General features: G+C 34.3%; 1 protein-coding gene across 1 annotated transcript; it reads left to right on the forward strand.

Annotated features, from left to right (window-relative positions):
• Positions 1–6108: 6108 nt before the first annotated feature.
• On the forward strand, positions 6109–12028 carry LOC136034348 (uncharacterized). The gene is made up of 2 exons (XM_065715481.1): positions 6109–6226; positions 11435–12028. Exons 1-2 carry the CDS (start codon positions 6151–6153, stop codon positions 11887–11889), a joined length of 531 nt encoding a protein of 176 aa, XP_065571553.1. The 5' UTR covers positions 6109–6150; the 3' UTR covers positions 11890–12028.
• The last annotated feature ends 241 nt before the right edge of the window (positions 12029–12269 follow it).

Consider the following 12269-nt stretch of genomic DNA (forward strand, 5'->3'; position numbering starts at 1 on the left):
GGATCTTGTCTATTTCTTCCTGCAATTGTATTTAAAGTTCCTCCAAGTTGCCCTTGTTTCCGTCAGTCTCCGGGTCTATAGAGGCATGTACCATTGTCAATGGTACCTTGCATTTTTCGGTATTAAAATGAGTAATTAGAGTTACTTTTTTACCGTCCCAACCTAAGAAAGACTTAGAAGCTTCTCTGATCGTTATGGGGCCTAATCTATTCTTAGACACAAGCTAAAGATGTTTTATAGCTGCCTAATTACTGTGGTAAATAGATTATGTTCATTTTCTTAAGTTCACATTTTATTTTGGTCTTCAATTGGTTACCACAGTCATCTGTTAACAGGTCTAGTTCAAAATTTCGAAATACTTCAGTCGAATGGTCAATATGAAAATTGTCCGACTCCACCGTAACGTTCATGTCACCATTTTCATATTATTTAAATCGTTCGTATTAATGTGGTTTCAAGATAAGCAAATGGTCCCATCGTTTCCCGTCATTTATTAATAGCTTCTTTTCAAGTAAAAACAAACCACTGAATCCGGCTTAGAAGTGGACAGCAGGAATTCTCCTCAACCTCCAGTTGAATGGAGCATTTGTGGAAGTCTGAACCGACTTTGGCCACTATACAGTTTTCTACACGTGGCATTGATTCCATATCAACAAGAAGCCGACGTTTTACGAAAGTAGTATACAGGAAATCGATCTCCTATTCAGTATGTATTCGTGCCTGCAAATTTTATACTACAGCGGGGAGCCAACCCATTACAAATAGTTTTCTACGTATAGCCACCATACAGTTTCCTGTACCTGGTTTTGCTATCCTATTAAGAAGAAGCCGACGTCCTATGAAAGAAGAATACAAGAAACCGATCTCCTATTCATTATGTATTCATGCCTGCAAATTTTATACTACAACGGGGAGCCAACCCATTACAAATAGTTTTCTGTACATGATGTTGCTCTCCTGTCAAAAAGAAGTCGACGTTCTGCACAAGTACCCTTAAGACTTTTACCTCCCTCTCACTACATATTTGTACCTGCCAATTTTACGCTAAAATAAAGGAGAGGGAGCTATTATAAAAAGCATAGCTAGGAAGAACATTTTAGGATAAAAAACAGAAAAAAACAGAAGAATTATCCATTAGTCAAAATTCAGTGGTATGGCCTGTCGTTAACTCTGTTGCAACCAAGTAGGTTGTAGGGCTGATTGCAGTCACTGTTGTAATCCGGCAAACTCATCTGTCTTGGCTATTATGAGGCCACGGACTAAGGATTTTCCTTCCATTTTTAGGGACGAACGAAGGAGTTTATGACAGAATAGAGACCCCAGCTCACCTCACAGTGCTAGAACAGCTCGAGCCTTTTTCAGACAGCCTATCAATGCCAGGGTCCTTTGCCACGAGTTCCAGTTCCTGCTATGTAACTATTAAATAAAAAAAACAAGTTTTTTTTAACTGAAAGTAAGGAGCAACATTAAAACTTAAAACGAACAGAAATTACTTCGTATATGAAAGAGGCTGCTTCCTCATCAACGCCCCGCTCTTTACGCTAAAGTTTGACTCTGCCTCTCAATTCTTCTTTTTAAAACAGTAAAAAACTTTAGCGTAAAGAGCGGAGCGTTGATGAGGAAGCAGCCTCTTTCATATACGAAGTAATTTCTGTTCGTTTTAAGTTTTAATGTCGCTCCTTACTTTCAGTTAAAAAAACTTGTTTTTTTTTATTTAATTTCTGAACGTTTTTGAATCAATGCATGTTTTAATTTTGGCTCTCCGCAGAGGAATAATTAAAACAAAATTTTCAATTTTTTTTTTTTTGGCTAAATGGCTTTCTCATAATTTTGATCGAATGATTTTGAGAAAAAAAGAGCGGGGGAGGAAGCCTAGTTGCCCTCCGATTTTTTGGTCAATTAAAAAGGCAACTAGAACTTTTAATTTTTTACAAATATTTTTATTAGTAAAAGATTTACGTAACTTATAAATTAGCTTACGTAAAGAACTTTTGTATTCTCATATTTTTATTACATATATGAGGGGGTTCGCTCCCTTGTCAGATCCTCACTCTTTACACTAAAGCTTAAATTTTGTCCCAATTCATTAAAAATGACCCCAGAATCACAAAAGCCGTAGAATAAATAGTGGAAATTACTAAAAATACTTTAACGTAAAGAGCGAGGTATTAGGAGGAGGTGAGCCCCTCAAATGGGTAATAATTTCTGTTTGTTTTAAGTTTTAATGCTGTTCCTTACTTCCAGCTGAAAGAACTTTTTCATATTTATTTTTTCATTGTGTTTTTAAATAATGCTAGTAAATCCTGCGCTCCCTTCATGGAGATTTTCTTCCCCCATGAAAATTATCGATGGAAAGTTCCCCCAGCATATCCCCCTCTTCTCAACCCCTCCCCCAACCAAAAACATCCTCCTGAAAACGCCTGTACACTTCCCAATAACTATTACTATATGTAAGCATTGGTCAAAGTTTGCAACTTGTTGCCCCTCCCATGGGGACTGTGGGGGAGTAAGTCGTCCCCAAAGACATAGTTATAAGGTTTTTCGACTACTCTGAATAAAATGGCTATCTCAGAATTTTGATCCGTTGACTTTGGTAAAATAATTAGCGTGGGAGGGGGCCTAGGTGCCCTCCAATTTTTTGGTCACTTAAAAAGGGCACTAGAACTTTTCATTTCCGTTAGAATGAACCCCCTTGCAACATTCTAGGACAACTGGGTCGATACGATCACCCCTGGGAAAAAAAAAACAAAAAAAAAAAAACAAAAAAAAAAAAAAAAAAAAATAAACACGCATCCGTGATCTGCCTTCTGGCAAAAAATACAAAATTTTCACATTTTTGTAGATAGGGGCTTGAAACTTCTACAGTAGGGTTCTCTGATACGCTGAATCTGATGGTGTGATTTTCGTTAAGATTCTATGACTTCTAGGGGGCGTGGTCCCCTATTTTCTAAAATAACGAAAATTTTCTCAGGCTCGTAACTTTTGATGGGTAAGACTAAACTTGATGAAACTTATATATTTAAAATCAGCATTCAAATGCGATTCTTTTGATGTAGGTATTGGTATCAAAATTCCATTTTTTAGAGTTTTGGTTACTATTGAGCCGGGTCGCTCCTTACTACAGTTCGTTACCACGAACTGTTTGATTACCCAGTAACTGCAATAGTTCACAGGGCCGTGACACGGCAAGTCTAGTTATCACTTTCCTATAATCAGTGTTTTTCCCACTTATCGAAGAAATTAATAATTTTTCAGATGTGATTTCTACCTTCGTTTCCTTTTCTATCGTCACGTGAATGCCACATTAATACGAATTCTTGTTTATGCTCTTTTTTCAATTCCTTAAAAAATGCTTTGATTTCCACAAGAAAAAGCTATTCTTTCCATGTAAAAACTTCAGTTTAAGTACCATATGACATCATGCAACAGGCGCCTTTATCGAATTTTTCTTTCATCTGAGACGAAATATGAAACTTAACTTTCAGGGTCATTTCAAACAATAGGCATTTTATTACTGGTTATTTAGTAACTTCTAAGAAATTTGTTTTACTTAAATGATTTATTCTAGGACCTATTTTAATTAGAATTGCTTACGCTATTGTCTCAATTAGAAATGTGAAAATGTCAAAAACAATTTTTCACTAGGAAGTACCTCAAATTTATTCGTAAACAAGTTTGTATTTTATTTTCTCATAGGTCCCTGTGGGAAATTTTTCAGAAAGCAACCAACCTACCAAATTGTTCCTGGAGCGAGAACTTTTTTTGTTTCTATTCTTTTTCATAGTTAAGAAAAAAATCTTTGTTTTCAACTAGTAAAAACCTTTAGGTTCCAATGAAAATCCGAGTTTAGCTTCAATATTATATTATCATGAATCGTCCATCTTTCTTATTTATACAGAGTTTCAGTCCTTGCCTAAATACCCCTTCATTGAACCCTGTGGTAGCACAGTCTGATTGATTCTGCTTAATAGTCCGACACCCAGATTGCGATCTCAATTCTCGGAAGACTACGTGAAGGTTATGCACTATTACTACTACTACTAACAGCTCAACACAGCATCAAGCCACCTGAGGCCAACAAAGCTATACAGGCTCCTCCTCCATCCCAATAGCGTCTCCAAATAATCAAACAAAGGAGAAAAGAACTCGGCCATTCCGGTTCCATTTTTGGGTGGTTCAGAGCTTGCTTATAAAAGGGTAGGCTTAAGTTTGAACCACACTCTAGTGTCTAGTCTATGATTTTGAACGAAGATTAATTGAAAAGAAACAATTTGAATGTCTTACAAAATACATGGTTGACAACCGAATATGGTATTTACTAAACACCAATTCATGGAGCCTATCCTTGTATTTTCATGGTTGGGGGGAAACGGTGCAATCTCGAGGAATCTCGCGGTGGTTTCTTATGAAACTGCTTGTAAAAAACATTTATCTTTAAATAGAGAAAGCATACGGAAAGTAATTTGGAGTATTGGAGTAATTGGTAAATAAGTAATAAGTAAATTGGTAATAAGTAATTGGAGTATTTGGAAAGTAAAGTCTGGTCTAAGAAATTGATACTAGAAAATTAAGGTACTTGGAATAGCAGCTGTAACGGCACCCATCTCCAACCATTTCTCGACGGAGATAACTTCGAAGACCACACTGCCTTTCCATGACGAAAGTAAAACAGTTCAAAAATAGGGATGAAACTTTTATTGACAGTGAACAGACAGAAAATTTAACTGGATATTTTGAACACATATACAGTGTTCATCATCAGCAGTAAAACTAAAAGACCTGAATAAAACCAAACAAAATTTATACCTAATAAACTAATTACATATAGTTTATTGCTCTTATTTTTTTCAATGCAACAGCGGAAGCCAGTCTCTTTGACCTTTTCGGTTCCGGTTCATTAGATTTGAAAACAAGGGAAAAGGCTTGCTTTTCCCTCGTTTGAAATTTTCAAATTCAAATGTGTTTTTCTGTAAATCTTGTGCATTTTTCTTATGACCATATGTGATTCTCACATTGACGTTTCTCACGAACGCAGTATGTGAGAATTTAGGGCTATTGATAACACTGAATTTAATATTTATATAGCCTCCTATTTTAATTCTGTGTTAGTCTGAGTAAGGCTCAACTACTGCAAGATCACAAAACTAACTGAGTCAATTATTACTTGACCTTTTTCTTGTTCCAATACGCTTACTGATACAGATTATTTTGATCAATCTACATACATTCGTAGTCGTATGCACTAGTAATAAAAAGAAAAATAATTGAAATAAAGGAGAACCCATCAGCTTAGAACCATCGAAAGGCTACTGTAGTAGTCTCCTAGTTTCTGAAGTGGTACTGGTGCATGGTACCACTGGTATTTTTAAGCACATAGGCTGTTCATGGCAAAAACATCTTTTATTATCGATTGTCTTTCCAGCGAATTTCTCTTACATTTGGAACCAAAACTACTAGTGTCACTGACAGTTCAGTGTTACCAAACTGAATTATAAAAATTCAAAACAAGTTTAATTTTAATTTATTAAAGTTTTGGTTTCAATTAAAGTTTTAGTTAGTTCTATCAAAGAAGAATTTCCCTCCATATTTCCTGTAATATGACAACGCTCTGCCCATGACGAAAAGGTGTATCATAGACTTCATAATATTGTGAATAAGTGATCAAAAGACATTGTTTTTTTAATTTCTTTTAGGTAATGCTCTTTACTCGAAGATCTAAGTTTAAAAAAAAGTTGTGTAAATAAACTCTCTATTTGGATAATATAGCTTCAATTTAATTTATTACCTAACTGTACAGGTTTTTTAAACAGTTTTTTAACTAGAAGTACTTGAAAATTTGTTGTCTCAATTCTGTTTGATCTTTTCTACCTCCTCATACCTCTGCAAAAGCTACCAATATATAAAGACCCGGAAAGAGGTATGTTTCACATTCTCTCTCATTAAACAAAAACTTTAGTTTTGGCAATTATGAAATCAATTGACGAAAAATCAAAATTGTTGGAACATTTTTCCCGGCTATGAAAATGAATATATAATTTCTGAGAAAATTTCCATTTAGAGATTTGTTTAGTAGCCAATTAGATTTTCGCAAATTCCATCTTGCCGTTTAGACACGTTTCTCACTAATAAATATATTAATTTGTGTTTAGTATGAAAAGTGAACTTCCAAGATTAACAATGGGTCTTCGGTTAATGGTCCTTTTTCTGAGAATCGTCGTCTCAGTCAGTAGGTCTTTTCTTTCTTTAAAACTTATAATTAAGGTCAAGCTGAAGAACATAATAGTCAATACTGGCTATTAATATGCAGATCGGCCATATGCAATGATGAGACGAAAAAGGACAATCAAGTCAATTTTTATTTGAGGGGGGGGGGTTAAGAACAAAGATTATCCAAAAGTTGAACTAAGAGGGAAAAGAATGTGCAACCTGGAAGGTACGTGGGATTTTTTTAGTATTGATGGGGGAGGGTATTGGGAGGGACAAGATTTGTATGAAGTGAAGAATTTAGGAGGGGACTAAAACAAAAATACAAATATAGACAAATGGCATAGAAAATGTGAGAAATTCAGACAAGTCATAAAACATCAAAAGATTCCACTAGGGTTTTATTTGTCAGTAATGTCGGTTTGGAGTGGGAATAAGTCATAAAGAAAGATTTAAAGGAAATGGGAGCTTCCTGAAAGGGTGTAAAGACCGAGGCTTTGAATATATTGTGATGGAGGAGGAGCGTGTGTAGCTCTGTTGGCATCAAGCGGCTTAGTACTACGGTGAGTTGTTAGTAGTAGTAGTAGTAGTAATGCAGCATTGTTTCCTGCCTCATGTCAAAACGACATCTTTGACACAAACCTTTATTCTAGAAATACCTAAAAATCACAGTTTTAAGTATGATCTGTAAGAGCCATCCGAAAGTAATCCAGTTTTTTTTTTATCATCCCCCCCCATTAAGTATAATAATTTCTATATTAATCAACTATTTTAATCATTTTCGGAAAACTGAAGTTGATTTTCATGTTGCCGGATATGGGGTCGAAGATTGTGAAAGATATTGACGAAAGCAAGACATAAGTTGTAATATTTACACAATATGCTAATTCCCAAGCTTTTTATTTTTGAGCTATTCTCAGGTAAGAGCCGCACTTCATAGTTGTTAGTAGTTATTCCCTCCAATGATTTTGTCGCGTTTTATCGACAGAGGTATATTCCGCAACGGACTTAATTTTTCCTTCTGATTACGGACAAAAATAGGAAATAGAGCATTTTTATAGGACGAAATGAACAAAGGATATACCTAAAGTTCAATATTAAGGATTTGGGGGACTGTTTCCATTTTCTATGTTTTTCGCTTTATGTAATTATTACTTTTTTTAGTGCTTCTAAAATGAAAAAAAAGAAAGAAAATGAAATTTAAAGCATTTAATATTATAACTTAATATTATAATGTTATAAATTTAATATTATAATACTACAAAGTTTTCCAATTTTTCTGATTATATAACCAAAGTTTTTTCTCTTCATGCTTTGGTACTTTTTTCTTAGTATTCTTACGAAATATTTTTTAATTTATATTTTCTCCATAATTGAGTATTTCAGACGCACATGGTTTCTTTTTTTGTGAGTGCCATAGCTGGAACCTGGGTAAATTAGGGGATTGTTAAGATTAAATGTTTTTCGAAGCACTAGAAAACTGTTAAGTACTAACATAGCTGGAACATATAATGTGACTAAGTAAACCCATTCCCAGTTACATCTATGTTTACTTCATGTCTTTATTTTTAAGACTGAAATTTTACTATATTTCTTCGGCTTTTTCCTTACTCGGCGACAACGAAAGTAATTCTTACCTACTTGTACTTTTCGTGGGACCAGACACGAACGTCTCATCCGTTATTTATTGATTTTTATGGGAGTTCATTTAACCGGAGGGCCGCCATCCCTGTCGTTACCCCTCCTTCTCAACACTGGCTTTGGATGGGCTTTTGCAAAAGCATATGAATTCTAGTGCTAATACTAATTTTGTTGGCAGTACAAAGTTTTAAGAAGAAAATTTCTTTTTGTAGAAAAAAAGAAGCATTGCTTCTGAAAGGGTACCAATTGAGAGGAGCCGTTTGTTTCAAATAAGGGGTATAATCAAATGCATAAGGGGCATAATCAAATGATTATACCCCAAATAAGGGGTATAATCAAATGTATAATTTGTTTAATCAAATGCAAGACTGTCCGGCATACCCGTGGATTTAAGACTTTATTTATATTTTTAGCCAGTCAACTTAGGGATTCAGTAAAGTGATAATTCCGTAACTGCTCAGTAGTTGCTCATATAATATTTTTTTTTAACAATTGAGTGTATCGTCGAGCTACGAAAATTATCATAACTAGGTCCCAACCGACGAATGAACCTTTAAGACAGCCTAAACAAAACATTGAAATATAAGATAATATAAAGTTATGGTTAACCCCTACAACCACAATTTCATCTTATTGATAGCATGAATAATAACAATAATTATATTCCGTCAAGGGTTCAATGAAACTCTTTGTATAACAGGGATGAACAACCCAAATGATTTTGCGTACTATTTCAGGAATACACCATAACCAAGCGGGCTGAGTATAAAATCTTTGTTCCCGTACAAGGCCGTATCCAGGAAGGTTAGGGGGTTTGAACCCTCCCCCCCTTACGAAATCGAATTGTTTGTTCGACATTTAAAAACGTAAAACAAAATGAATATAAACAAATTTTTGATGATTCTTTAAAAGTTTGTTGTAACCCAAAGATAAAATTCTACCCCCCCCCCCAATAAAATTCTGGATAAGTTATTGCTTCCATATTAGATATAGACTACCTGGTTCAGAAAAATGTGCTGATTTCAAATATGTAAAGTTTGCTGATCTAGCTGTTTCACAAATATGTGTTTTTTATGTTGAGGGTGACTTTGAGGGAGTGAATTTTGTGTCTCCATATATAGGCGTAAAACACCAAAATTGACGTCTAGAATAGGGTAATAGATCACAGTGACTATGAGAATCAGTTTTATTTGAACATAAAATTAAAACTTAGGTTTTTTGAGGTTGAGGCTGATTTTAAGGAATTGAAATTCGTGATTCCATGTAAAGGTGTAAAACAACAAAATTGATGTCTAGAATAGAGTATTAGAACACACGATTACGAATATAACCTTTATTTGAACATACAACTAAAAATTACGTTTTTTGAAGTTGAGGTTGATTTTGAGGAGACGAAATTCGTTTTTTCATATAATCTCGTATAATAACAAAATTGATGCCTAGAATTGGGTACTATCATGGTTATTATGAAAATACTCTTTATTTTAAAGTAAAACAAAAAAATTATGGTTTTTGAGGTTGATTTTGAGGAGTTGAAATTCGTCTTTCCATATAAAGGCGTATAACAACAAAATTGATGTCAAGAATAGGGTACTACATCATAGTAGTATTTTCTTTTCTGACTATACGCTCAAACAAAGGTAATTTTCATAATCACCGTGATCTAGTAACCATCCTGTAAGTCAATTTTGTCGTTGTACGCCTTTATATGTAAAAACAATTTCACCTCCTCAAAATCAACCTCAACCTAAAAAAACTAAGTTTTAGTTTTACGTTCAAATAAAGGTGATTTTCATAATCATCATGATTTAATACCCTATTCTAGACATCAATTTTGATGTTGTACACTTGTACATGGAAGCATATGGAAGCATGGATTTCACCTCCTTAAAATCCACCTCAACCTCAACAAACCCAAGTTTAATTTTACGTTCAAATAAAAGTGATTTTCATAATCACTGTGTACTATTACACTATTCTAGACATTAATTTTGTTGTTGTACGCCTAAATATGGAAACACGAAATTCACCCCCTCGAAATTAACCTCAACCTAAAAAAAACAACATATTTTTGAAATAGCTAGAGGAGCTACCTTTGCATATTTGGAATCAGCACATTTTTCTGAGCCGGTTAGTCAAAGAATCATTTCTCTTGCTATTTGTTCCCGATCAAATCGTTCCCTTCCTGGATTAGCGGGCCTACATTGAAAATTGGATTGAAATATGCATTGGATTACTTATAAATAATTTTTTTTAACCATCATTTTTGCATTTAAACATAAATAATATATATAAAATAGATACTATATTGATAATGTTGCTGTATGCAAGTTACAAATAATCACAAAACGTAAAAAATGAAAAATAAAGGATTTGTAAATATAAAAAATATGAAACACGGCACCATTAAAAAAATAATTATTTGCAAATGAATATTGCACTCTGGAATGGCGTCCTACAATAGCTTACATTATTTTTGAGTGTGTTTTGTGCTTGGTAAGTTTTTTCTTCGAAAAAAAAAGCAATTGGAAGCAGAACCAAAAGGGCTAATAGCTTCCTGTGCTAGATTTCTTGATTTTGAAAAATGTATTTTTTTATAACGCAAGTCTATTTTTTGCTGATATTTCGAAACTTTATTCCAAATCAATGTTTATTTTTCCATATCTTTCAAAAGTTGATGTTGGAATAAACGGATGTAAAAACAATGTATACTTTTAATCCACTACACATTATATTTTGCAAACTACTAGGAATCCCGTAGTCCCCCCGCACTGGGAATAATATTCTGTAAAGTGCTATGAATCTTTCAGCCCCCCCCCAAAAAAAAAATGATCAAGGCAGACCATACGCGGCCTGCGAATGGCGGATCGGCCATCTCTGTCCTGTAGCATTACTAAAACCAAAGGGTTTGGATTGTCACATGTTCAAAAATTGTTTATACAAATATGATACTTCTCTATTATAAGAGGAGCCATAACGGCTCTCTATCAGAGCCGTTCTAGCCGAGTTGTCAGCATGCTAGACTTGTAATCCTTTGTCCGTGAAGATAGGGGTTTGGGTCCTACAGTTGCTGGTTATTTGGCTTTGAATGGGGGTCAGTGGCGTGACGCTTTAAGCTCAGTCAGAGTCGATCCAGCTCTAAATGGGTACCTTGAGGAATATGGGGAAAGAAAACAAGAAGGGTGTGCAAAAGTATAGCCCCATCGCACCTCCTGGCTGAAGAGCCATGAAATGAACATCAGTACCGCTGGTAGGGACTGTGAATTCCAATACTGTCTTCTTTACATTTATTATAATTAGTTTGCATTGTTGGCATACTAAAAGTTGTTTTTCAATATGTTAACCATGTGATGTCTGAAAGAAAGAGCACAAAAGACGGCTAATAGAGGAAATTCAAGTTTGTTTTGGACAAAAAAAAAAACAACTAACACCATATCAGCAAAATCAGAGAGTTAAATGTAAAGACCGAAAATGGACGGAAAAATTCAAGATAATATGATAATATTATTTTTGGCTTTAATTTCAAACATACGACTATTAAGGGAATGCTGAATCATTTGGTAGTTTTCAAGATGTATATTTTTTTCAGAATTCAACATGAGATGTTCAACTCTGGGTCCTTCCGCAGATCCCACTAGATGTGTAGAGTTTTACTGGTGTCTAGAAACACCTTTACTTACTGGTGGATACTGGAAAGTAGCTGACTATCATTTTAAGTGCGAACCCGGCACTTTTTACGATCAAAATAGGCTGCTTTGCGACTATCTTAAAACGTGTTCTAGATTTTTTTTTCGAAATTCTGCTTCCAATACTGGAGCTGAAAATAAGGAAAGTTCGTTAGTTGAAGAGAATGAAGAATATCCTTCTGGACGTGAAGCTTCACAAGAAAAGGAACACAAAACTCAACGCGACCATAATTCAGCAATTGATATCAGTAGTGCAGCCGAAGCCAGAAATGAGAATGATTCATCTGGTAAATCTGGAAAGGAAAATAATCCTGGAGCAGAAAAAGCAGAAAAGGATGACAAAGCTGAGCTTCCCTGATTGAGACTGAAGAATACTAGGGAGATGTCAAGGAATGTGGTGATTATATAGAGCACAGAAAACACTTATTATATTATGAATTTATTTGACAGGCACAACATAAATAAATATTTATCTTAATAAATTAGTTTGCCTAATACTTTTTTGTTACTTTTTTAGTTACTTTTTGTTACTTTTAGTTTACTTTTAGTTTACTTTACTTTACTTTTTAGTTTACTTTAGTTTACTTTTAGTTTACTTTTTTGTTACTTTTTAATACTTTTTTAGTTTGTCTATACTTTTTAGCGAATTTTATTGGTCGTTGCCGTTCAATCTCTTCTCAAAGAGGCAGTCGAAATGAAAATTCTGACACGCGTTTTTTTTTCTTTTTTTACTTGCTT

Source organism: Artemia franciscana, chromosome 2, assembly GCF_032884065.1.
Source record: "Artemia franciscana chromosome 2, ASM3288406v1, whole genome shotgun sequence".
In the NCBI taxonomy this organism is placed as follows: domain Eukaryota; kingdom Metazoa; phylum Arthropoda; class Branchiopoda; order Anostraca; family Artemiidae; genus Artemia; species Artemia franciscana.

Excerpts from the sequence above, each read along its gene's own strand:
- LOC136034348 (XM_065715481.1), top strand. The coding sequence starts at position 6,151 with ATGAAAAGTGAACTTCCAAGATTAACAATGGGTCTTCGGTTAATGGTC. Across the intron at positions 6,227-11,434 it reads GAGAATCGTCGTCTCAGTCA|AATTCAACATGAGATGTTCA; the intron begins GTAGGTCTTTTC and ends TATTTTTTTCAG.